The following is a 27,486-nucleotide window of genomic DNA, read 5'->3' as shown; positions in this document are numbered from 1 at the left end:
GAGCCCGATGCAGGGCTCGATCCCAGGACCCCGGGATCACGACCCAAGCCGAAGGCAGAGGCTTAACCCACTGAGCCACCCAGGCGCCCCATGACCTATTTTAGATACACACACACAAACACACACACATGCCTGTGATAGAAAATTAAACAGAACAATGTATATAGTATGAAGTCATTTGTGTTTTTTAAATTACACGTAAATACGTTTTATATATGCAAAAAAACCTCTCAAAGTTGCTAGCAAACTTCTCCCCATGGTTACCTTAAGAGGGACTCTCAGGGTACTTGGTGGCCCAGTCGGTTAAACAGCTGCTTTTGGCTCTGGTCATGATCTCTGGGTCCAGAGATCAAGCCCCTTATCGGGCTCCCTGCTCAATGGGGGGTTTTCTTGTCCCTCTGTGCCTCCCCACTGCTAGAGCATTCCCTCTCTCTTTCTCTCTCTCAAATAAATAAAATTTAAAAAAAAAAAAAAGAGGGATTCTCAAATCTTAGCACCTTTAAGATGCTGGGTTCAGACAACCCTTTGCTGTGGGCTTTTCTCTGCATTGTAGGAAGTGAGCGGCTTCCCTAGTTTCTACTCACTACACGCTTCTCCCTGAGGCATGACAACCAAAAGTGTCTCCAGATATGGCCAAACAGTCCTCCAAGAATCACTGCTCCAGGGGAAACTGGGGGGATATTTTACTTTCTAGATATTGTTTTATTCGTCAATAATAATTATGTGTTTTCAATAAAAGTGTAAACAACAAGAGCAAATTTTCTAATTAACTGGTATTTGAAGGTCCTGAGAATGGAAAGACTCTAGGAAAGGGGCTTTGCTGGAACAATTCTTCCTCCTTGAACATGGCAGTCGTCTTCCTCAAAGTGGGTCTGACCTCCAGCCACTGGGTCAGTTCGATGAGCGTAAAGGAGACTGCCATGCCAGGGTCTAGGTCACCGAAATAATTCGCTTTCCTCCCTGCCTGGGCAAGACTTTTCACACAGTTCGACAGTTCTCACCAGAAAGCTGTTCGAAATGCCCATTATCAGGCTTCACCCCTGAAATTGCAAGTGAGGTTCCACAATCTGTGTTGGTGTTTTTTTTTTTAATCTGTGGGGTTTTTTAATAGCTTTCTTGAGGTATATCGATATGCAAAGACGTGCACCTCTAATGCATACACTGTGATGAGTCTGGACATGTGCAAATGCCCGGGACACCCTCGCACAGTCAAGGTAATAGACACATCCAACATCTCCCAGAGTTTCCTTTTTTCCTTTTTGTTTTTGTTTTTCACTTAACATGGGATCCACCCTCTTAGCAAATTCTGAAGTCCACCATACCACATTGTTCGTGGTCGGCACTGTGTGGCACGGCAGATTTCTAGAATTCATTCATCGAGCAAAACGGAAACTTAATACCCATCAAACAACTCCAGCATCCCAGGAAGTGCGGACACTCAAATCTGAGAACCACTGACTGAATGCAAGGGAATGACAAGGTTTTATGAAAATTTTTCCCTATTCCTCTAACCACCTTGGATTACACGCCAAGCTTTACGCTCATTTCCTGGCTCTCGGGGAGAGAGTTTATTATTTGGAAACTTTGCATTCGTATGTACAACAGGCCAGGCCAGAGTCGGGCAGATGACTTGTGTCTCTGCCTGCTCACCCTCTCAGGACCCTGTCCCGTCAAAAGCTTAGACCCCCAAGTCCAAACGCTGTTCCCAAAGCCTGGTTTTACTTGCTTCAATCCGGGGAAAAGTCCGTTTCTGCCTCTGGTCTCCCCAAAGGGATAAAGAGTCTCCCTACCCGTTTGGAAAACAAAGGATTAAATGAAGAAGAAGATACTCTTATTAAAGTAGTGTTTCCATTCCAGGCTACCTCTGGGAAGGACAGGGAGGAGGGAATGACCTTCAGTCTAGGGACCTAATTACGAACATGCCAACTGGTATACCCAACCACTGTATTTTTAGGTCCAGATCTGAATTTAGAATAACCAACCTGGTGAAACTCTGGCTGTAGAGACAGGGGTATCTGGAGTTTTTAAAAAAGAAAACTGGGGGCGCCTGAGTGGCTCAGTGGGTTAAGCCGCTGCCTTCGGCTCAGGTCATGATCTCAGGGTCCTGGGATCGAGCCCCGCATTGGGCTCTCTGCTCAGCAGGGAGCCTGCTTCCTTCTCTCTCTCTGTCTGCCTCTCTGTCTACTTGTGATCTCTGTCTGTCAAATAAATAAATAAAATCTTTAAAAAAAAAAAAAAAAGAGAAAGAAAGAAAGAAAACTGGGGGGGCGCCTGGGTGGCTCAGTGGGTTAAAGCCTCTGCCTTCAGCTCAGGTCATGATCTCAGGGTCCTGGGATTGAGCCCCACATCAGGCTCTCTGCTCAGTGGGAAGCCTGCTTCCTCCTCTCTCTCTCTGCCAGCCCCTCTGCCTGACTGTGATCTCTGTCTGCCAAATAAATAAATAAATAAAATCTTTTAAAAAAGAAAAGAAAAGAAAAGAAAACTGGAGAAAACCCGGTTCCATATTTGGCCCCCCCATCAGCACTTGCATGGGAATAATCCTGGCACAAATAGCTTAACCAACCCTCCCCCCGCCCCCCCTCCCAGTCAGTCCAGGCCAACGACTAGGGCAGGGACGAGACTCAGAAGTTCGAAACGTGCTGTAATGGTACCTGATACGGTGAGAGCAGGGAGAGGCTGTTCTCAAAATAGTGGAAATGGGCCAGAAAGGAGTCCGCACTCATGGCATCTATGTGGGAGCACGTCACGCCTTTGATCAGCTGCCCCGTGCTAGAAAACAGAGCGAGGAAGCAAGAAAAAGAAGCGCGTGGGGAGGGGGGAGGGGAGAGGGAAGAAGGGGCAAGAGGAGGCAGGTCTGCTGGGGCAGAGGCTCCGGACTGGGCGGCCCAACTCTCCTTCCCGGGAAATAAGCCTCCAAAGGGCTCATCAGCCCGCAGGCTGAGTACCTCAGGAGCCTACCTCAGGAGCTCCTCGGGCCTTCTGGTCGACGTCGACAGAAGCTCATACAGGAACAAGGCCTGAGGGAAAAGAAGGGTTGCCGCGTGGACGGAGCCCTCACTCATGCACCGTGAGGCCTTGTGGGGAAGGCACATGATGATCCCATTCTACAGACGGGGTCATGGAAGCCGAACAGGCTAGGTTATTGACCCAGGCCCATACAGTTGCTAGGTGGTAGGGCTGGGATCTGAACCGGCGGCGGCAGGACGCGTGCTCTCGCTCCCCCCCACCTGGAGGACCCCGTCTCTAGAACACGGATGAGGAGCAAAGCCGTCGGGCTGCGGGGCTGCAGGTTTATTTCCAATGCTCTGCGAGGGTGCTGATGCGCTCTGAAGGTGCTGGACAGCTCCTGGGTCCGCGCCCCCCTGCCAGGGCCCGGGAAGCAAAAGCAGGAGGGAGGGCGGACTAGACCAGGAGGGGCTAGAAAGTACCGTGGATAAAGTAACTCCTGCTTGCGGCACACGCTCCCCTCCGGCCCTGCCAGACGGGCACTCGACAAGAACAATACCTGGTAGGCAGGGGAGCCATTTGTTTTAAGAAACGTAATTTTACAGAACACCTAACTTGCAGATGCGATCACGTATGACATCCATCTATTTTATAGACTCTGAAACTTTGAGCGTAATTCCCCAAACAGAATAAATTATGAGCCAGCATGAGACAGAGGCATCTGTGGCGTGGCAGCCCAGGCCCAGGATAAAGCAACAGCTAGGGAGGTAAGTTCCCGAAGCTCTGTGTGTGGCCCCAGACTCTTCCTCAGGAGCAGGATTGGGTTTGGGGACCTCTCCCACCCCAGTCTTGCCATCACGAAGATTCTCTCTCTCCCTCTCCCTCTGCCCATCCCCACCGGACCCCATCTCCCAGCAGGTGCCTACAGCCTCACGCTCTCTCTCTAAAATAAATAAATCATTTAAAAAAAAAGAAAGAAAAGGGTGCCTAGGTGGCTCAGTCATTGGGCGTCTGCCTTCGGCTCGGGTCATGATCCCGAGGTCCTGGGATCGAGCCCCGCTTCGGGCTTCCTGCTCAGTGGAGAGCCTGCTTCTCCCTCTCCCGCTCCCCACTTCTTGTGTTCCCTCTATCACTGTCAGGTAAATAAATAAAACCTTTAAAAAAAAAAAAAAAAGAAAGAGAGAAAGAAACCATTTCACACTGAGAAAACTGAGGCTTTTCTCCCCCAGAGTTAATAAGTAGCTCCCCCAGAGTTAATAAATGGCAGTACCCAGATTCAGGCTCAGGTCTCGTCCGACTTCAGCAGGACACTGTTCTGTCCCCTGAGTGTAATCACACAAAAATAAATTTCTTTTTACCCAATTAACCTTAAAACAGAACTTTCCCACAAGGCAGGGAGTCAGAAATCCAGGAGCCATCTGGGCACTGTGGTTGTGACACTGGGATTTCTAAGAAGAAATCTGTATTTGGTCTTATCCCCTTTCCTGGCACCAGCCCCTAAAACCCTGGGAATTTCCTAAGTGAGGAGAGCAAGCAAGGCCTCTTTTCTCACATTAATGATGACTTTTTGAAATCACCTGATGGTGGACGGATGTGGCTGGCAGAACCAAACACAGGACTGGAGGGCTGGAACTTTCCAGGAGGGGAGACGGGCTGGAGGCTGAATCAGTCACCAACCGCCAAGGACTTCCTCAAGCATGCGTGAGTGATGGAGCATCCATAAAAACCCCAAAGCAGGGGCGCCTGGGTGGCTCAGTGGGTTGAAGCCTCTGCCTTCGGCTCAGGTCATGATCCCAGGGTCCTGGGATCAAGCCCCACATCGAGCCCCACATAGGGCTCTCTGCTCAGCAGGGAGCCTGCTTCCTCCTCTCTCTCTGCCTGCCTCTCTGCCTACATGTGATCTCTCTCTGTCAAACAAATAAATAAAATGTTTAAAAACACAAACAAAAAAAAACCAAAGCACCCAGTTCTGAGAGCTTCAAGCCGGCGAAGAGGGGTCGGTGCTGGGAGGGGTGCCCGTCTGGAGAGGCCGTAGCAGCTCTGGGCCCATTCCCCACACCTTGTCCCGCGTATCTCTTCCCTCTGGCTGTTCCCGAGTTACATCCTTTTACAATAAAACGCTGATCTAGTAAGGGAAATGTTTCTCTGAGTTCTGTGAGCCGCTCGATCAAGTTAATCAAACCAAAGTGAGAGCAGCGCAGTCACTGGAACCTTCGATCTCCAGCTGGTAGGTCAGAAGCAGGGGGGATGATGACAAGGACTTGTGCCTGGGATCGGACGTTGAGGGGTAGGGGGTGTAGGATGGTAGGGCTGAACCCTTACCCTGTGGGATCTGATGCCATCACCAGGCAGACGGAGTCAGAACTGAGTTGAAACACAGGACACCCAACTGATGTCGGAGAATTCCTTGTTGGTGTGGGGAACCCACTCCCCCCAACATTCACACATCCAAATTGGTATCAGAATCCTCAGTGGTCATACCTGGCTCCTTCGAAGCTCCTTTTCCTTTAGGACTGTGGTGTTAAATCCGGCTTCCCTCCGTAAATCGAAAAGAGATACTTCCTTAAAGAAAGCCCCTTGTATTTCCACAATGTTCGAGGCAGCATCTCCTGTTTCGATCATCTGCCAAGAATGAGGATGAGCAAAATAATCACCTCGTAGAAAGTGTGCTGAGCTTGGGGGGGTGAGGGGGGCACGCCCTGTGTCAGTGGTCTCAGACCCCATGAAACGCACCATCTCCACTCAGCAACCCTAGGAGGTGGGGCACTATCCTTACCCCATTTTGCAGGTGAGAAAACTGAGGCTTAATAAGCACCTGGTTATAAGCTGACAAGTAAGACTCAAGCATAAGTCTGTCTTATTCCAGAACCCACACTCTTTGTTTTAACCAGCCGTGCTATCACTATCTGCAAGCTGTTGGTGTTTTAAGCCAAACTTCTTGGGTTTGGTTTCTTTCTTTTTTTTTTTTTTTAAAGATTTTATTTATTTATTTGACAGAGAGAGATCACAAGTAGGCAGAGACACAGGCAGAGAGAGAGAGAGGAGGAAGCAGGCTCCCTGCTGAGCAGAGAGCCTGATGCGGGACTCGATCCCAGGACCCTGAGATCATGACCTGAGCCGAAGGCAGCGGCTTAACCCACTGAGCCACCCAGGCGCCCTTGGGTTTGGTTTCTTAACAGATTTTGCAACTGGACGCAGCAGGTCCAAGAGAACAGGATGCCCAAAGACCCACTGCCAAGTGAGAAAGGAGAACATAGGTGTGACTTCAGATCAGGAAGGGGCTTTCAGAAGCACTCTGCAAACCTCAGGGTTCATTTTGAGATTTGAAAAACAAACTTTCAAAACATTATCATATCAAGAAACCTAATTTAAGAAAAGTCTTCCAGGGACGCCTGGGTGGCTCAGTCCGTTAAGCATCTGCCTTCAGCTCAGGTCATGATCCCAGGGTCCTGGGACCAGGCTCCCTGCTCGGCCAGGAGTCTGCTTCTCCCTCTGCTGACGGCTTTCCCTGCTTGCGTTCACCCTTCCTCTTTCCCTCTGACAAATAAATAAATAAAATCTAAAAAGAGAGAGAGAGAGAAGAGAAGAAGTCTTCCAGAGTCAACTGGCTAAGGAAAGCACTGGGGTCTGGGAAGAAATATAGCGTGACCCTTGGGGTGCCTGGGTGGTGCAGTTGGGTAGGTGTCCAACTCTTGGTTCAGGGTCATGATCTCCAGGCCTGCATCAGGCTCAGCTCAGAGTCTGTTTTGAGATTCTCTCCCCCTTTCCCTCTGCCCTCCCACTCATGTTCTCTCTCTAAAATAAATATGTAAATCTAGGGAGGAAAGAAAAAAGGGAGAGAGGGAGGGAGGAAGGAAGGAAGGAAGAAAGAAGGAAGGAAAGATGTAGCGGGAGCCAAGGGTCTCTTCCTGGAAAGGAAAGAATGTGGCCCCATGAGGGAAGCTTCACGAGGCACCCTCACCAAAGGCTGGGCTACCCCCCGCCCTGAGTCAATGGCCCAAAGTTACAGCCCCAAACCCCAAAACCACATGCGAACCACATGGCTGAGAACTACATGTCTTCCCTCACCTTGCTGAGGACACCTTGCTTCTGGGCAGGGGACAAGTCGGACACGTGCAAGGAGACAGCGCTTCTCAGGACCTGCAAGAGGTCCCTGCGATCCATGGCGCGGAAGGTCTGGGTGCCCAGCCCAGCCAGCAGCACTCCCATCTGGCTGACGTTGTAGAAAGACGGTACCTGGGAAGACCGGCCACAAGGACCATGAGGTCCTGCTCTGGTTTCTCACCTGGAGACTCTCCACAGCGTGCCGGGGATCTGGATGGGAGCCAGGGGCACCACGGGGAGCAAGACACATGCTGCCTTCCCAGATTTTCCTTCCTTCCCTCAGGAAAGAGAGTCACTATCAAGACACGACACATGAGGCAAGTGCCCTGCCTGGGGCGTCCTATGCTGTCTGAGGCCACAATGCAAATATCAGAAAGTCATGACCATGTACCACAGCTGACCAGGCAATGGGCTTTTGTGTGTGTGTTGAACTTTGACGAGCTGACTACATTTAAAAATTGGGGAGCCTGCTTCCTCCTCTCTCTCTCTCTGCCTGCCTCGCTGCCTACTTGTGATCTCTCTCTGTCAAATAAATAAACAAAATCTTTTTTAAAAAATTAAAAATTGGGGAAATTTCCAACAAAAATCCAGGTTTAAAAAAATCTGAACACCAGGCAATACCAGGCCCACACTGGCAACAGTTGGCAAGAACTGACCAGCAGCTGCCCCCTGACGTAGGTTGTGGGGCTCTCAGTTTACCCAGCCTCACCCCCTCATCCATGACCCCCAGGCAGCTCACTTTTCTCATGATGTCTCGTGACATAGCAAAGCCCCGTGCTCATCCATCTCCGTGTAGAAGCTTTGAGTTGGAAAAAATGTTTCAGGATATGGGTCTGATATTTTACGACAAACATGATTGTGGGTGTCTGCCCCTTCAGAAACTCTACTTGTTTTGTCTCCTTCCTTTAGAGTAAAGATGCTAGATGGTTTTCCATATAATCAGGGCCATTCATTCCTTAGCTCTGCAAAAAGCCAGTGGGATGGTTTGGTGTTGTGCTCTGTAGAATGGACAGTCTCTACCGTCCTCAAGGAAGGCACGAGCTTTTGAGCTCTTGGCTTCTTCATAACGACAGCCTCACCTCTCTGCAGGAAAATATGGACACTAGGCAAGAGACAAGCTATTTTGTCCAGGGCTGGGAGGAGCAAGACAGGCTCCCTTAGCTCCCTGAAATCAAGTGCCCGTTGAACTGTGCAAGTAAACTCACAGGGCCCCAGTCAAAACAGAGAAGGGCTGCAAAGCCTTCGAACTAAATTGTCCCCTACAAAGGACAAGAGGAAAGGGCTAGCTGTGGCCTTGAGTCAGAAAGGCAGTTAGCATGGGACTTAAGCAAGCAGACTCTGACTCTGCAGACTCTGAAGCCAGACATCCTGGGTTCAATCCCAGCTGTGTCCCTTTTATGGGACCCTGGCAATTCCCTTATATAATCTGTGCCTCTTGTGAATGACATGGAAAATGAAGGTTATAACACACTACTAACCTCAAATGGTTGTTAATTGAACAATTAACTCACTTAGACCCGAACCTGGGACACAAGCAGCCCTTAATGAGCATCTGTTATTATTGTCATTTTGGAATCGGTCTCTAGTCCAGTCCTCATGAACTAGCCTGCACCCCAGGACATGGCTATGGACAGAAAGAGCAGGACATCCAAAATGTTTAGGGACTTGGGGCTCTGGAGCCCCTTCTACTGAGCCCAGGGCAGAGAGATGATTTCCCCAGCTAAAAGGACTCATTTCCCTCCCCAGGAACATCAGGACATGGACTAAGGCTCCCGCCACCTCCAAACAAGACCTCCTTCCTTGCCACCCAAGATGAATAAAATAGCTTATCTTTCGTCTCAGGGTGAGGGATACGTTCTCAGCCTCAACAACAAGCAAGGAAATCCCAGGATGGGTCCCAAGCTTTGTGAAAAAACACAGGAGCTACCATTCACCGAGCTTACACTCCAGGTCACATGCTCCAACCTCTTCCTGTGGGCTGACCCACAGAAACCTCGCAGCCATCCTAAGGAGAGGTGCTATCACTATCCCCATCCTATAAATAGGGAAACTGAGGCAAAAATAAGGTAAGCCGACTGTCCAGGGTCCCGCAGCTAGTAAATGGCAGAGTGGGTCCTCTTTGGCACCATCTTCGTACTGACGGGCTGTCCTTGCTGTGTGTCACTGGCCCTTGGGCCTCAGAGCATTAAAAAAAAAAGAGTTCAAAGCTCCAACTGACCTTCTCATGGGCCAAGTATTTGGCAGACAAGATGATGGCCTGGCTCTTGGCCCAGCCTGAGACCTGGTTGAGGGTAGAGATGGCGCCATGCACAGCCTCGGGGGAGAGGGATTCCAGCTGAGTGGGGGTCAAGCCCACAACCGCATCCGACAAAGAGCCCAGAGTCTCATTGAGGGTCTGGTTCTCCGTGGCGATGTCCAGGAGGTCGGCTTTGAGCTAGAAGGGAAGCAAGCCGGCATGAGGGTGGATAACAAGCTGGACAGTGGCGCCCTCTGCCTACGCCCTGGGGTAGTGGCCACACCCTGCCCCGCCCTGCCCAGTTGAGCTCTGGCCAGTGAGTGGCCCCAGTGAGAGTGAAAAAACACAGGAGAGCATCACCCAGTGAGAGCACCACCTCCTCTGGCCTTGACCTTAAAATGCTGCAAATTCACTTTGTAGTTCATTTAAATATTAATTTGCTATTAAATCAACCTTGAAACATGGCAGAAGGAAATTGTGTCCACTTTGTCTGTATCAGTCAACCACCTTCTCATAGCATCTATTGTCCTTCTGTGACCCTGAACTCTGCATCCATTTACATGGCTGGTTTTCTTTCATAAAACATCCAACATTATATAGTTATATAATATATATATATGTAAAATATATACTATATATAAATATATACAGATAATACAGATAATATATATATATTATATATATAATATAATCGTGTAAAAATAATTTTCAACAGTAACAAGAAAGTAAAAGGCTCCTGATACTCCTACTTCATAAAAATAACCATGATTAGGGGTGCCTGGGTGGCTCAGTTTGTTAAGAAATTGACTCTTGCTTTTGGTTCAGGTCATGATCTCAAGGTCCTGGGACGCAGCCCCATTCAGGCACCCTGCTCAGCAGGGAATCTGCTTCTCCCTCTGCCTCTCCCCCACCCCCCCGCAACCCCGACCCCTCACTCATGCTCATTCTCTTTCTCTCTCAAATAAATACTTATCTTTAAAAAAAAGTAAACTACAGCATGTCGCTTTCACGTGGTTGTACTATGAACAGAAACACTTTCTGTATTTTTTACTTAGGTCTTACACAGATTTTCACTCTTCTGGGATTGCCTTAATAATGATTTCATTATCCTATGCCTCTCTAGTTAAGTGTGTTTCCTAACCACAGTAAAGAAGGTGATAAAGTTACTGCTTGTAACATGACCTCTGTATCAAAAAATGAGAACGGTGCATGTTTTAACATCTGAAGTTGCGGGAAGGCTATATTCCTATCAGAAGTGTGCACCGAGTGTACCAGGCCATACTGAAATGGCCACTGGGAGGCAGCAGAGTGAAGTGAAAGAAAGCGTTCATAGCCCCTGGTTGTCCGAATTCCTCGGCTCTCCTTCCCAGCGGCTCAGCTCCCATATCTGTAAGACCAAGGCATGCTCTTGAGCAGGGCTTGTCAAAGCACTGTGGTCCTAGACCAGCACCATGACCCGGAACCTTGTTATAAATGCAGATTCTCAGGCTCTACCCAGGTCCTTCTGAACCAGAGATCCTGAGCAGGAGGCCCGGCAACCAGCATTTTAACAAACCCTCCCGGTGACTGTCATGCACCCTCTGGTCTGGGAAGTACTGAGCTAGGTGATCCCAAAGGCTAATCTTATATCTTAATTGTGTTGGTCTTTCTTGGTCAGGGCGGTCACCGCTTAGGCCTGTGGCTTTAAAATCACATTCATTTTTTGATGTTTGGTTTGAGTTGGCTTCGGAGGGATCCTTTCCCTTGAAAATAAAAACATGCACTGGTCAGGATCATAATGACTATTTTCAATGTCAGATGGGACTGGGGATTTTATAGTTGCGTGTGAAAAACTACTATGAAGGGGCGCCTGGGTGGCTCAGTGGGTTAAAGCCTCTGCCTTTGGCTCAGGTCGTGATCCCAGGGTCCTGGAATCAAGCCCCACGTCAGGCTCTCTGCTCCGCAGGGAGCCTGCTTCCTCCTCTCTCTCTGCCTGCCTCTCGGCCTACTTGTGATTTCTCTCTCTCTGTCAAATAAATAAAATCTTAAAAAAAAAAAACTACTATGGAATTACTGATGGCATTATCAAAATTTTCTTTTTCTTTTATTTTTTTATTTTAAGTAGGCTACTTTCCCCCCCTGGGACTTGAACTCATGGCCCTGAGATTAAGGGTTGCATGTTCTACTCTCTGAGCCAGCCAGGTGCCCCAAACTTTTAATATTGTTTTCATATCATCTTTTTAATTAAAAAAAAAGGGGGGGCTAAAAAACACAAGAGAAGCCAGGCAGAACTGACACTTGAAGGGAAGGAAGGAGAGGGGGTGGCGGGAGAGGGAAAGCGAGAATGTCTGTGCCAGAACTTCCGCCTAAGAACTCCGTAAATACCCAGTAATCAGCGCTCTCAACCTTGGCTGCACTGGAATCACGTGAGGACCTTTTGAAACACCCTCCCCCGGCCACAGCACGGACCAATACCTACAGAGCCCCCGGGGACGGAGCTGGTGGGGTGCTACCAGGGCAGACCCAGGTCTGAGAGCCCTGTGTTATCTCCTTCAGTTCCAGGCACAGTCACCAGAGCAGCTGCTTCAGCACGGCTTGGACGTTTGCTAGAAGTGCAGTGCCTGGGGACGCCTGGGTAGCTCAGTTGCTTAAGCGTCTGCCTGCAGCTCAGGTCCTGATCCCAGAGTCCTGGGACCAAACCCTGCATCAGGCTCCCTGCTCAGCGGGGAACCCGCTTCTCTTCCCTCTCCCTTGGCCCCTCTGTCCGCTTGTGCCCTCCCGCAAATAAACAAATAAAATCTTTACTAAAAGAAAGAAGTACAATCTCCACTCAGGGCTCTGCTCAGACCCACTGAATGAGAATCCACACTGACGATCCCAAGCAATCCATACGCACAGCTGAGTTCAAGGCGGCCACTCTGAATTTTGATCTGTCCCAGGTTTTCCCTTCTACTGCTTTATGTCATTTCTTCCCATTTTAAGCTCATCCCAGGACTCGGGATGCCATCTGCTGTGGCTGGACCTGGATCCTGAGTCAGCTGATGTGTTTTTTCCTCAAAGGCCAGGCAAGACTCTGCTCCCCATTTCTCCAGCCATTTCCCCAGGGCCCTGTACCCCCATGGCACCTTCTGAACCCCAGCCTGGAAGCCCCTCAGGCGGCTACACTTGATCATCTGGTGCAGGAGGACTTGGGCCACGGCGGCGTCCAGCAAATCCAGGTCATCGTAGAAACAGACCAGCAGCCCCAGCCTGTGTGGGAAGATAAGGGTGCTGGCGTGGGGCTCAGAGCTGCGGGCCACAACCACAGCCCTGTCCCACGCAGAACAAAGAGTCATGGTCAGAGCAGCTACTGTGTGCCAGGATTATGCTGAGCCCTGTGCCCGGATCACCCCATCACAGCAGCCCTACGAGGCAGATGATCGGATTAGCCCCATTTCACAGAAGGGCAAATAGAGTCAGAGCAGTTAAGTTAGTTGCCCGAGACAAGGAGTGGAGCCAGGACTTAAATCTAGACCCATCCAACTACACCGTCTCTCTTCCCAGGGCACTCAGGGACATAAGGAATGTGGGATGCTGAGTCAGCCACAGGAAAGTCCCCATTTTTCACATGGAGATATAGGGTTTGCTCATCTCAGAGCAGTCTCTGAGGCAGATTATTTCCAGCATCGTTTACAACTTATACCCCTAGATGATGATGACCTCAAAAGGAAAAAAAAAGACAGGAAGCGGGGTAGTGTAAGGGCAGAGGTGGGATCTGAACCCTGGTCTAGCTGGGAACACTGTACTTCGTGGTTAAGAGCATAGCTTAGGCCAACAAGATTGAAGCCCAGCTGCCTAGAATGTTTGATCCAATAAGCTACTTAATTTCTCTGCAAAGCTGCTGCATGCATAGTTGATCAGTCCACATTATGTACTACTGTACAGGGTGACCCTGTCTCTCTGGGCCTTTAATAAAAGGGAGGTTGACTTTGTTCATCATAGCACATCACAATAAATATGATGAACAGAGGAATCAGGAGTACCGTGAGAGTTTAATGAGTACACTTGCTGGTAGACACCAGACGCTCCTTCATTAATGGATGCTCTTAGAGTCCGTATGAAATCTATCCAATTTTGCATGAGTGGACCACCTGGTTGACCATGCTCCACCTGGATCGACCCTCTCAGAAAGACACTGACATGCTCAGACATGTCCACGGGAGAGCAATCAGGTCAGCAGAAGGATCTGAAAATGTGTCAGATGAGAAAAGACGCAGAGGACATGAAGACTGAATATTTATAACCATGTTAAGAATAACTAACATTTCTTGAGCACTTACTATGTGGCAGGCGTGCACAATCCTTACAAGGACCTGAGTGAGGCAGGCAGATTATTATCTCCCATTTTACAGATGGGGAAACGGAGGCACAGAGAGGTGAACTGACGCAGCCAAAAATCACACAACTTGTAAGTGGCAGAGCCGGGATTATACCCGGGAAGTCTGGCCCCAGGTCCTGTGTTCTTAACCACCAAGCTATTTTTGTATGACCATAGAAAAAGGGGACCCATGCTTATGGGTAAAGATTACTAGGGGTGGGGGGAAGAAAATTTGATAGTTTCATATAAGAACATTCTCTACAAGTGACTCTTTGATGAAATTTAAGGTAACAGGGTGACACGTGGCCTTGAGAGACAGAGAGATGGTGAGACAATGCTGGATCCCTCCCCACTAACATCCAAACCCTTTCTGGGGTTATCAAGCCCACAGCTCCCCCGCCCTGCCCTGCAGGAAGTCATTCCTGGAGGATCATGGTGCACACACTAAATTCCAGAGCTGACGCCATCTGTGACCCTCCACCTGAGAATCTGGATAGCAAGAGGTTCACAAATATGGGCACCCAAAAGCTCGACCACCCTAATGGAAGCTACACATGGACCTTGGAATGGATTGGGCACCGAGTATTTAAGTTCTTCTCTTTCTGTGCTCAGAGCTGGTTGCCTCAAATGCCTGGCACAGGAGAGAGGTTCAGAAAGAATTTGTTCCACCCCACCCAAGGGTGTTTTTGGGGGGAAATACCTCGCCTCACGTGCACAGAGACATGCGGGTATTTAAAGAGACGGGCCAGCAGCCTTCCTTCCCTCCCAGGGCCCTCTGATGCTCAGAGGAAGCTGGTGCTTCCATCACATTTGGGGAAACAACTCAGAGGACCCAGAGCCCTTGCCCCTTGCCTGTGGATGGTGGAGGTGTTCCTCATGTCAAAGCTGGAGGAGCTGATCCTCTCCAGAAACGCCTGGGCCAGTTCGGGCGTGATGTCATAAACCGTGTCCAGCTGCTTGGTGGCATTGTCATAGCTGATGAACAGCCCAATCTGGTGGACAAGGACAGGAAGACTGGTGGGGAGGGCTGACTTGGCCCCAAGCAGCACCCCCCACCGCCAGTGGTCCGCGCTGTGCCCCATCTCAGAGACTCAGTTCCCCTGGTCACTGATTTCTTTTTTTTTTTAATTCATTTTTAAAATTTTTTTTATAAACATATAATGTATTATTAGCCCCAGTAGTACAGGTCTGTGAATTGCCAGGTTTACATACTTAATGGCACTCACCATAGCACATACCCTCCCCAATGTCCATAACCCCACCACCCTCTCCCTATCCCCTCCCTCTGGCAACCCTCAGTTTGTTTTGTGAGATTAAGAGTCTCTTATGGGTTGTCTCCGTCCCGGTCCCATCTTGTTTCATTTATTCTTTTCCTACTCCCCAAACCCCCCACGCTGCATCTCCACTTCCTCATATCAGGGAGATCATATGATAGTTGTCTTTCTCCGATTGACTTATTTCGCTAAGCATGATACGCTCTAGTTCCATCCACGTCATCACTAATGGCAGGACTTCATTTCTTTTGATGGCTGCATAGTATTCCATTGTGTATATATACCACATCTTCCTTATCCATTCATCTGTTGATGGACATCTAGGTTCCTTCCATAGTTTGGCTATTGTGGACATCGCTGCTATAAACATTCAGGTGCATATGCCCGTTCGGATCACTATGTTTGTATCTTTAGGGTAAATACCCAGTTGTCACTGATTTCTCAACACTCTGTAATAACTGTTTTGGCTTCCTCCTTAACCCAACACTTAGGAAAATGTTCTATTTTAGTATCTGAGCCATTGAACTCTTTGAAAGCTAATGTTTGCCCATTTCTTTGTAGATTTGTTATGTAGAGGTCAGAGATGGCAGTCCCCAAATGTTGCAGTTTGGGGCATCAGGGGTTTTTTTAATAGATGAATGAGTTTACAAATGGGTGTTGGGTGATGAAAAAGAGTGTGTGCTCCCTTGGTAAGATACAAAGATAGAGAAAGATGGAGATATATAGGTTCAACTGTATTAAATATACCATTCAGGTTCTTTCTCCTCTTGTTCATTTTCTGCCTAGTGTCCAAGGATGTCAAGCCGAAGTTTCCTGTCCTTCTATGCACTGTTATTCTGTGCTCATGAAGTTGTCCCTCTCTTGTGGATTCTACTCTGTCCACATAAAATTCCCTCTTAGTGTTGGTATCCTGTGGCTTTACTTCCCTTGTCTACACTTTTAGAAGATGAAGAAAAGCTGCAAGTGACCTCCTGACCTTAGAAACTCCTCCGCAGGTGTCCAGCTTCCTAACAATTTAATCTCCATCTAACTTCCAGAAGTTCACTCAATATTGGGAGAGTGAAACTGAGGTTTAATCCACTTTATAACTGAGGATTATAAAATTGAAAGATGTTTGAAATAGTCTCAGCCTCCTAGGTTAAAAAGAGGAACCTAGATAAGTCAACTGTACTTCAATTAAAAGTTCTAAAAATTTTTCTTAAAAAGAAGAACCTGGTGGGGGGGGGGCCTGTGCAGCTCAGTTGGTTAAGTGTCTGCCTTTGTCTCGGGTCATGATCCCAGGGTCCTGGGATCGAGTCCTGCATTGGGGTCCCTGCTCAGATGCGAGCCTGCTTCTCTCTCTGCCCCTCCCCCTCCGCTTGTGCCTGCGCACTCTCTCTCTCTCTCTCTCTCTCTCTCTCTCTGTCCTCAAAAAATAAATAAATAAAATCTTTAAAAAAGAAAAAGAAGAACCTGGTTCTGCATCCGGTTTCACAATAAGAAGACATTGTTGGATCAACTTGCCCTTGAGCAAGCCAGTCTTGTGATACAAACACTTCTCTCACTGGCCAGAAAAAAGTCAAGGCACACATGATAAAAACTGAACACAAGCCCCAAAGTCTTTATGAATGCCTCCTTGTTGGAAGCATCTTTGGAGGCTGCATTCCAGTATCGTGATGTTCAAGGAACTCTGGTGTCACTGGGTCAACATCAGGAGGACAGAGACAGGCTGACCAGTGAGTGAAAGGAACCTTAGAATGTGTACATTTCTCAACTGTAGACTCTATTGTTAAAACCCAACCAGTAGACACTATGGTTAAAACCCAACCAGTGCTCATAGCTGGAATGGCAATATAGACGTCGTTATAAATAGAAGTCTCTAGTAATACTTGGCCTTTCTTGAATACAAAAATACCCTAAAATGATTCTTGGTTCACAGCCAACATTTTCTTTATGCCATGCTTGTTCACCTCAGAGCTATCTTGGTTGTCTACGATTCTCGTTCTTTTCTTGGCTCGTCTACCCTAAACACAATCTGATGACGGGCCGCTTGAGATCTCATCCCAAGAGTTCTCTTCAGAGATTCTAGATATACCGGCTGAGGTGGGTATCCAATTTTCCAGAGCACCCTGACTGGCTGGCTGAACACGAGCGGTTTAGAGCACACCCTTCCCAGGATGGCGTGCAGATGGGGGCGGGGAAATGTACGTTTCCCACTTACTTCTACAGGACTGATTTTTGCAATTTCTTCAAACGATAGGTGAACCATATATCTGCCCAAAATCCATAAGTTTTCTGCACTGACCCATGAAACAGAGTCATCTGCAAAAAAAATAAATAAATGGAGAAATGTATAAATAAATTAAATAAATAAATAGATAGATAGATAATGGCCTCTGCCTGGTATGTCATAGTCAAAAATATCTTTGATGTCAGGACCTCCTTCTTGTGTTCATTCATTCATTCAACAACCATTCACAGACAGCCTCCTACCTGTAAGACTTTACGCTACACCTTGGCATTGTGTGGGTGGCATCTTGGGGAAAAGGAAGAACAGGGGAGTGTTTACAGGGCACAGTGACTCCATCACCAAGAGCTGTTGCAAAAAGCCAGGGGCAATGACTCTCATGCCCAGATGAGATGGTGAAGTCAGCTGCTGTGTGAGCTGAGTCACAAGCACAACAAGACGCGGGGTGCCTGGGTGGCTCAGTGGGTGAAAGCCTCTGCCTTCGGCTCGGGTCATGATCCCAGGGTCCTGGAATAGAGCTCCGCATCTGCTTCCTCCTCTCTCTGCCTGCTTCTCTGCCTACTTGTGATCTCTGTCTGTCAAATGAATAACTAAAATCTTTTTTAAAAATTTAATTTAGGGGCGCCTGGGTGGCTCAGTGGATTAAAGCCGCTGCCTTCGGCTCAGGTCATGATCTCAGTGTCCTGGGATCGAGCCCCGCATCGGGCCCTCTGCTCAGCAGGGAGCCTGCTTCCCCCTCTGTCTCTGCCTGCCTCTCTGCCTACTTGTGATCTCTCTCTCTGTCAAATAAAATAAACAAAATCTTTAAAAAAAAAAATTTAATTTAATTTAATTTAAAAAAAGAACAACAAGATGCCTCCTAGCCCAAGAGTCAGAACCATTGGGGTGAGCACAGGTGAACACCCTAGGACCCCCTAGATGACATGTGACTTGGTTATTAGAAGGGCTGGTCCCAGAGGGCTAGAGAACTGGGCAAGGGGGGGCTGGGGGAGAACCACTCAATCCATCAGGAACCAAGCTGAGTTGTTAGAGTTCAATTAATTATAGAGCATAAACCGTATTTCGGCAGACCAAGGATCCGGAAGGCCGGGATATTTTTAACACCCAAAGTATTCCCAGTTACCTCGAGGAACTTCCTGAAAAATAAAAAGCTTAAAGTCTAAGTAGAATTCGTTTTAATTCATTTTAGTAGAATAACGAAACATAGCATAGAGGAATTTTAGAAGGAAAGTCTGTCTCTCATTAAATTCTGGCGATGAGGGCTCAGGAAGTCTAGAGGCCGAGCAGCTCTTCTCGGGGTTACGCACTGGGAGATGCAGATTTCTGGAGGCCGTAAACATGCGTCAGGCAGAGCGAAGTGTGCTACACACTGAAGGCATTGATTATTCTGTTGTTGAATGCTCCTTATACACAAATCTCAAAGCTTAATTCCAGGAAAAGGACAGATTGGCCCTCACTACACTCCAATCTCACAGGCTTCCTTTAGTTTCTCCGAAACACTAAGCCCATTCCCACCCCCAGGCCTTTGTGCTTGCTGTTCCCCTGGCCTGCAACATCTTTCCCCCAGAGCCTCACAGGACCCATTCCATTTTTCCATTTTGGTCTCAATTCAAACTTTTGTAGAAGCTGTGAACTTGGTTTTTACACTTCTACATGGTTGGAAGTCACATCAAAAGAAGACGGTTGTGGCATGTGACAATTGTGAAATGCCAGCGTCAGGGCCAGTAAGTAAGGCTCCAGGGGACACAGCCACGCCCGCTCACCTGTGGGCATTATCTTCTTTAGCACCAGGATAACAGCATTGCCTCGCTGAGCCACACTATAGGCCCACAAAGCCTGAGACATCCACTCTGACCCTTTATAGAAAACAAGGGCCAGGGCGCCTGGGTGGCTCAGTGGGTTAAAGCCTCTGCCTTCAGCTCAGGTCATGATCCCAGGGTCTAGGGATCAAGCCCAATATCAGGGTCTCTGCTCGGTGGGGAGCCTGCTTCTCCCTCTCTCTCTCTGCCTGCTTCTCTGCCTACTTGTGATCTCTGTCAAATAAATACACAAAATCTTAAAAAAAAAAAACGAGGGTCAAGCCCTGTTCTGGTCAAAAGCACTAAGCCTTTCCACGGCATTTATCCATTTTATTTTATTTTCTTCATATCACCTACTGGTCCCTGACTCTCTGTGTGTGCACGTGCACGCGCTCTCTCTCTCGCTAATTTGCTGGTTTAAAACTTCTCTCCACCTACCCTCCTCCAATACAATAAGAGCTCTCTCAGACAGAGACTTTGGCTTCTTTTCCTCTGTGTCTCCAGTAGCTGACACACGGTAGGATTTGGTAAGTGTTTAAAAAGTTTATTCTTAGGGCACCTGGGTGGTGCAATGGGTTAAGCCTCTGCCTTCGGCTCAGGACATGATCCCAGGGTCTTGGGATCGAGCCCCGCATCGGGCTCTCTGCTCTGTGGGGAGTCTGCTTCTCCCTCTCACTTTCCTTCCATGCTCGCTCGCTCTCTCTCAAATAAATAAATAAAACCTTTAAAAAAAATAAATAAGAAGTTTATTCTGTTGACACAACTCACATTAAAAACGAACAAATTGAAGCCATCTGCAACACTGTCCGCATTACTCCTCTACACATTCTTTTTTTTTTTTTTTGCTGTTGTAGTAAACCTAACATAAAGTTTACTAACTTAACCATTTGTAAGTGGATGGTTCCGTGGTATTAAGTACATTCACCTCGCCGTGCAACCATCAACACCATCCACCTCCAGAACATGCTCATCTCGCAAAACCGAAACGGTCTCCAAGAAACAACAACCCCGCCGGGGTCCTCCCGCCTCCCAGCCCCTGGCAACGAGCCTCCCTCCTTTCTGGCTCCACGAATTTGACTCCTCTAATACACATCTGTAAAATAAATGAGTCTTGACCTATTTCTGCCTTGGCTGCCAGGAAACTTCGCACTAGATTTCTGTGCTTTATTGCCTAGATTTCCTTTTTAAAATTTACCACGTCCCTCTCTAATCCAGATTTAGGATACAGATTTTTTAACTTGAAACCTCACTCTGAAAGGTTCTTTTCAAATCCGAGATGCTGTCGCGACTGACGTTCCACTTACAAGCCAGGACAGCCCGCTGACTGTAAGATGCTCCGGCATCTTTATCTTGGAGACGTGAACGTGTGTAAAGTGTATGGATGGAATGGGGTTTGTGGTTGGTTTGGTTGTTTTTTTTTTTTTTAAAGATTTTATTTATTTGAGGCACCTGGGTGGCTCAAGTCGGTTAAGCATCTGCCCTTTGGCTCAGGTTATGATCTCAGGGTCCTGGGATCAAGTCCTGCATCGGGCTCCCTGCTCAGTGGGGAGCCTGCTTCTCCCTCTCCCTTTGCCCCTCTCCACCCCCCACTGGTACTCTCTCTAAAATAAATAAATAACATCTTTTTAAAAAATACATTATATTTATTTATTTGAGAGAGAGAGAGAGAGAACTAGAGTGAGAGAGAGCACGAGTCAGGGCAGAGGGAGAGGGAGACTCCCCACTGAGCAGGGAGCCCAATGTAGGACTATATCCCAGGACCCTGGGATCATGACCTGAGCCAAAGGCGGACACTGAACAACTGAGTTATCCAGGCACCCCTGGGGTGTTTTATTCCATAAGCTACATCAAACCCTTTTCGGAAGGTGGGAAGGACAGGTAAAAATCAGAAATGGCAATGAAATCAAATTCCTGTCTTCGGAGAGGAAGCACCACCTTTAAGGACAGACACCCCCTTGAAAAGTGACCCTACCTTGAAGGCCAGGCTCACCACTAGCGTTGGAGGACATCTGCAAAATCCCAGTCATCCAGGAGTAGAGAGCTCTCTGGGAATGAGCCGAGGTTTGGTCGTAGAGATCTTTGAACACCGCAGATCTAAATGACGAACACGGGTGTCACTTAAGGAACAAACAGCTGGAGGACTAGAGGCAGGGTCAAAACAGCCAATGGACCCAAAGCGGTCTTGTGTTGAAAAGCCTTCCCCCTTCCTTGTTACACGCACCTATCGTCCCATTTCTCCTCTGTCCTTTACCTCTAAATACCTCCCAAAGAGTGTTCTCCACTTCCTCTCTTCTTGGTCACTTATTTTGTTTTGTTTTGTTTTTTACGATTTTATGTATTTGAGAGAGAAAGCACAATTGGGGGGGAGGGGCAGAGGGAGAGGGAGAAGCAGGCTTTCCTCTGAGCAGGGAGCCCAATTCAGGGCTCGATCCCAACACCCTGGGAACATGACCTGAGCCGCAGGCAGACGCTTAACCAGCTAAGCCACGTGTCCTTTTTCTTCTTTTTTTTTGTAACAGCTTCATGGAGATATAATTCCCACACCATACAATTCACCCATTGAAAATGTAACATTCGGGGGGTGGGGAGAAAATGTACCATTCAGTGGTGTTCCCAGAGTTGTACAAACATCACCACATTAGGGCGCCTGGGTGGCTCAGTGGGTTAAGCCGCTGCCTTCGGCTCAGGTCATGATCTCGGGGTCCTGGGATCGAGTCCCGCATCGGGCTCTCTGCTCAGCAGGGAGCCTGCTTCTCTCTCTCTCTCTCTCTCTGCCTGCCTCTCTGTCTACTTGTGATCTCTGTCTGTCAAATAAACAAATAAAATCTTTAAAAAAAAGAAAAACATCACCACATTCAATTTTTGAACACTTGGAGCATCTCAAAAAGAAACACCATACACTCTACCTACCACCCCCCACCTACTAGTCACCCCAACCTCTAGAAACTATTGATTTACTTTCTGTCTCCATAGATTTGCCTCTTCTGGACATTGCAGATAAAAAGAGGAATGCGATATGTCATCTTTGTGACTGGCTTCTCTCACTTGGCCTGATGCTTCCAACGGTCACGCATTCTGGACAAGGCATCTGTACCTCATTTGCGGCCTTTTCAGAGCCAAATTACTATTGCATGGCCTGTACCCACCACATTTTGTTTATCTAACCCCCAGTTGATGGACCTCTGGGTGGTTTCCCCCTTTGGCTTATTATGAATAATGCTGCTATAAACATTCACGTGCATGGGGCACCTGGGTGGCTCGGTGGATTAAGCCTCTGCCTTCGGCTCAGGTCATGATCTCAGGGTCCTGAGTTCAAGCCCCTCATCGGGCTCTTTGCTCAGCAGGGAGCCTGCTTCCTCCTCTCTCTCTGCCTGCCTCTCTGCCTACTTGTGATCTCTGTCTGTCAAATAAAATAAAAAAAAAAATTCACGTGCCAGTTTTTGTGCAGACAGACATTTTCATTTCTCTTGGGCAGACACCCAGGAGCAGAATTGCTGGGTTAGAATGACAACTCTGCACTTGGCCTTTGGAGGAACGGCCAGATTGTTGTCCAAAGAGGCTGCGCAATTTCCCATTCTGACCACGTGAGGGTGCTGATTTCTCCATAACCTCACCAACCCTGGTTAGTACCTGATGTTCTGGGTTTGGGTTTTTTTTAAGTTTTAGTTTTAAATTTCAGTTAGCTAACGTACAGTGTAATATTAGCTTCAAGTGTACAATATAGTGATTCAACAATTCCATACACCACCCGGTGCTCATCACAAGGGCACGCCTTAATCCCCACCACCTATTTAACCCATCCCCCATCCACCTCCCCTCTGGTAACCATTAGTATGTTCTCTGCAGAGAGTCTGTTTCAAAAAAAAAAAAAAAAAAGAGTCTGTTTTTTGGTTTGCCTCTCTCTCTTTTTTTTTTTTTTTTAAGATTTTTTATTTATTTATTAGTCAGAGAGAGAGAGAGAGCAAGCACAGGCAGACAGAGTGGCAGACAGAGGCAGAGGGAGAAGCAGGCTCCCTGCCGAGCAAGGAGCCCAATGCGGGACTCGATCCCAGGACGCCGGGATCATGACCTGAGCCGAAGGCAGCCGCTTAACCAGCTGAGCCACCCAGGCATCCCTGCCTCTCTCTTTTTTACCCTTTTCTCATTTGTTTTGTTTCTTAAATTGCACATATTAGTGAAATCATATGGTATTTGTCTTTCTCTGCCTGATTTATTTCACTTAGCGTCACACGCTCCAGTCCCAGCCATGTCATTGCAAACGGCGAGATTTCATTCCTGTTATGGCTGAGTGATATCCGGGACATGTATATGATCTCACCTTCTTCATCTGCTCATCCCTCGATGGGCACTTCGGTAGTTTCTACAATTTGGCTATTGTAGACACAGCTGCTACCGACATTCGGGTGCATGCTTCTCCTCAAATTAGCATTTTTGTATCCTTTGGGTAAATACTTAGCAGTGCAATCCTGGGTCCTCGGGTGGCTCTATTTTTAACTTTTTGAGGCACCTCCATGCTGTTTTCCAGAGTGGCTGCACCAGCTTGCCTTCCCACCAACAGTGTAGGAGGGTTCCCCTTTCTCCGCATCCTCGCCAGCATCTGTCATTTCCTGACTTGTTAGTTTTAGCCATTCTGACTGGTGTGAGGTGGTAACTCACTGTGGTGTTGATTCACATTTCCCTGATGCGGAGTGATGTGGAGCATCTTTCCATGTGTTTATTATCTGTCTATCTTCTTTGGAAAAAATGTCTATTCCTGTCCTCTGTCCAATTTTTTAATTGAATTGTTTGGTTTGGGGGTGTTGAGTTTTAAAAGTTCTTCATATATTTTGGATACTAACCCTTCATCAGATAGGTCATTTGCAAATATTTATCTGACATTTTGATTATAGACACGCCACTGGGTATGAAGTGCCTTGGTCGCCTTTAACTACTATGGCCTGGGATGCTTCCCACCACACCTCTCCTCATGGCCACAGTCACCATACGGCCTCATTGTTGCCATATTCAGCAGTCCCACTTGGTCCAAATAGGACTTGACCTTACAGTAATGATTTGAAAGTTACTTTTTAAATAAATGTTAATTAAAAAGAGTGAGTCATGGGGTTCCTGGGTGACTCAGTCAGTTAAGCATCTGCTTTCAGCTGGGGTCATGATCCCAGGGTTCTGGGACTGAGCACTGCATCAGGCTCCCTGCTCAGTGGGGAGCCTGTTTCTCCCTCTCCTGTTCCCCATCCTTGTGCTTTCTCTCTCTCTCCTCGCTCTCCTCTGTCAAATAAATGAATAAATAAACAAAATCTTTTAAAATAAATAAACAAAAATGAGTCACTGTAGGGCGCCTGGGTGGCTCAGTGGGTTAAGCCGCTGCCTTCAGCGCAGGTCGTGATCTCGGGTCCTGGGATTGAGTTCCCGCATCGGGCTCTCTGCTCAGCAGGGAGCCTGCTTCTCTCTCTCTCTCTGCCTGCCTCTCTATCTACTTGTGATCCCTCTCTGTCAAATAAATAAATAAAATCTTAAAAAAAGAATGAGTCACTATAAAGAAAGAAAAACAAAAAACAAGTAAAGAATAGTACCAGCGGTGTGTAGATACGGCAAAAATTGTGAGGATGGTACCAGAATGACTGACATTTGGGCGGCACTGTTTTACGCAAACCATTTCTAAGCTCCACAGACGGTAAGCTCTGCTTCAGGTCTCACAGGTTAACCTGCTCCCCTTGCTTTCTCCCCTCTGCCGTGTACTGCCTCTAAGAAATGGGGAGTGGGGCTCATGGGCTGGGGGAAACGCTCACAGGTTCTTGAAAGCGTCCTCACGCAGGTCCCGGGGGAGCTTCTCTGCGATTTCTGGCTGCAGAAGGCTGCCTGAGGAGCCCCTCAGCACCCTGCCCAGGATCTCCACACACTCCAGGGAGTTCAGCACCTGGAAACACCTCTCCAGTGTGATGAGAAACAGGCTGCGGTTCACACCAGGGCTCTGCAAGGCTTGTTTCCGGATCTCTCCCAAGTCAAGAACAAGGTCTTCCAGCTCCTAAAGTAAAGAAAGAAGGTAGGGTTGTCTTGTGAGAGGCCTCTAGATTTGGAAACCCTGGGAGGAACCACACTTAGCAGTGGGGACATTCAGGACCACTGTTTAACACCATGCTGCTCTGTCAGACCTTCTAGAACTTTCCATTTATTACAGAACCAAGTTGAGGCCTTCACCGGCCTCTCCCACACTAGGCAACTTCTCAGTCTTCAAGTTTACCTCAGGACTCGCACCTCAGGCGCATGCTTGAGCGGGAATTCCCTCCCCAGCTCCTTCCTCTAGTGAAATCCAGCTCATCCCTCACGGATAAGCTCAACTGTCATTGGCTTCTTGGTGAAGTCTTCTCAAAGGCCCTCCTACCTTGGTCAGATCAAATTCTCCCTCCACTAAGTGCTCCCAAGAGCACCTTAGCCAAACTCCACGATGCATTAGAGATGCTTATGGGCCTGTCATTCCTCCTTGCCAATGGTTCTCAACCCTGACTGCCCACCAGAATCACTGGCGAGTGGTCCCAGCACCACCACACAGAGTCTGATTTAACCGCCCTTCGGTGGACCCCAGGCAAATGACTGTGGTGTGCAGCAGGGGTCGAACCAGAAAAGTCCTTGATGCCCAAGCCATATGCCTTAGTGGAATGCCTGGAATCCAGAAAATATGGAGAAAGCCTGTTAGGATGAATGAAGGAAGGAATGAATAAACAAACGAACAAATGACTCTTTTGAACCACAGAACTACCAGGAATGCTGACACGGCTTGGTCATAATTTGATTGGCACCTCAGTCTTTCACCCAGCACAGCCTGTACACATAGTAACCACCACTGACTAGCAAGGACCACACACTCAACAAAGGTTATACTACGCTGTTATTACCTCACGATCACAGGTGATGAAAACACAAGATAGAATAAGCCACCTGCCCAGACTTCCACAGAGCTAGCTAGGATCTGAAACAGGTGCATCTGCATCCAAGCCCACACCTCTAACCATGGCCGAGCATTTCCTAACTTCAGTCATTTACTCTCAGAGCTAAACAGGGTCGTGGTTAAGAATGCAGCTAGGAGGGTGCCTGGGTGGCTCAGTTGGCTGGGCAACTGCCTTTGGCTCAGGGCATGATCCTGGAGTCCCAGGCTCGAGTCCCGCATCGGGCTCCCTGCTCAGTGGGGAGTCTGCTTGTCCTGCTGACCTCTCTCCTCTCATGCTCTCTCTCTCTCTCTCAAATAAATAAATAAATTCTTTTAAAAAAAAAATGCAGCTAAGAGTTCTGCAGCAGAGGTCTGTGGATAGAATTTAGGGCATCTGTGAACATTGGAGGAAACTGCTACCTTCATTCTACTGCCACAGAACTCACTTCCAGCATTTCCTTCAGGAATGAATAGCAGATAATAAGCTACCAAGGCACCACCTGTAGGACCTTGGAGTTGTCATTAGGAGAAATCAGACACTTTCATAACACATTACAGTTGTCACAGATATCTTGAAATCTCCTTTATAATCCATACCTCCTCAAAATTACAAAAGCTATTTGACTCAGAGCTAAATCTTGTTATTGGATGTGTGAAGCACATCAATTACTATACTCCCAATGCGTTTGTTTTATATATTTTGATAAGTGTCTTTCAATAGAATTGGCTTCTTTTATAATCCTCTGTGTTTTATTTTATAGATTTTTCACAAGTTATTCTGAGAAGAGGCCAATGGGCTTCACGAGATGCCAGAAGGACCCACAGCCAGAGTCAGGAGCCCAGGTTCCAAACTCAGACCTGCCACTCTCGAGCCCCGGAGGGATGCAAGGTTATTCATTCAACCTCTCCAAGCCCGTTTCCTTATCTGAACATTGAAATGGTAATATTATGATTGTCCTTATCTCAGAAGTCCTGGAAAGGACTCAATCGGTCCGTGCATGTTAAACCCTTAACACAGTGTTGGCAAACTATGATTCACAGGCCAGATCTGACCCAGGGCCCGTTTTTGTGAATAAAGTTTTATTGGAACATATCCAGATCCCTTCATTTACCTGCCACCTCTGTTTGCTTTCCTGCTACAAGAGCAGAATTGAGTAGCTGTGACAGAGAACACATGGCCTGCAAAACCTAAAATATTTAGTATCAGGTCCTTTACAGAAATGGTTTGCTGACCGTTCCCTTAGAATAACACCTGACACATAGCAAACCCTCAATAAACATTAACCAATATCATTTTCACAGAGCAGCATCCTCATTTTTGCCATATCTTTGCACTATCTTTACTGTTATTTACTTCGTAAGTTTTTATTTTTTTTAATTAATTTATTTATTTGACAGATAGAGATTCCAAGGAGGCAGAGAGGCAGGCAGAGAGAGAGGGGGAAGCAGGCTCCTGGCCGAGCAGAGGCCCCCATGCGGGGCTCAATCCCAGGACACCGGGATCTCGACCTGAGGAGAAGGCAGAGGCTTTAACCCACTGAACCACCCAGGCGTGCCTCATATGTTTTTATTTAAACTGACTCTTTTTTTTTTTAACTTTAGTTCATTTCAAAGGAAAACATCACATCTCTACCAAATTCAC

The 27,486-nt window shown here is 47.6% G+C and overlaps 1 protein-coding gene across 1 annotated transcript in view; it reads right to left on the bottom strand.

Annotated features, from left to right (window-relative positions):
- OTOA (otoancorin) overlaps positions 1–27,486 on the bottom strand; it is a 72,078-nt gene that overhangs the window by 30,732 nt on the left and 13,860 nt on the right. Inside the window, exons 8-17 of the mRNA XM_032328560.1 lie at positions 24,709–24,944; positions 20,895–21,016; positions 17,097–17,197; positions 14,475–14,614; positions 12,391–12,514; positions 9,269–9,484; positions 7,015–7,182; positions 5,428–5,568; positions 2,959–3,017; positions 2,652–2,769 (exon numbers count right to left, since the gene is read on the bottom strand). Coding sequence (XP_032184451.1) covers positions 2,652–2,769; positions 2,959–3,017; positions 5,428–5,568; positions 7,015–7,182; positions 9,269–9,484; positions 12,391–12,514; positions 14,475–14,614; positions 17,097–17,197; positions 20,895–21,016; positions 24,709–24,944 — 1,425 coding nt within the window. The remainder of the gene's footprint in view (positions 1–2,651; positions 2,770–2,958; positions 3,018–5,427; positions 5,569–7,014; positions 7,183–9,268; positions 9,485–12,390; positions 12,515–14,474; positions 14,615–17,096; positions 17,198–20,894; positions 21,017–24,708; positions 24,945–27,486) is intronic.

The sequence above is a fragment of the Mustela erminea genome, chromosome 20 (assembly GCF_009829155.1).
Source record: "Mustela erminea isolate mMusErm1 chromosome 20, mMusErm1.Pri, whole genome shotgun sequence".
NCBI classification, from domain to species: Eukaryota; Metazoa; Chordata; class Mammalia; order Carnivora; family Mustelidae; genus Mustela; species Mustela erminea.
This window is presented reverse-complemented; position numbering and strand designations above follow the sequence as displayed.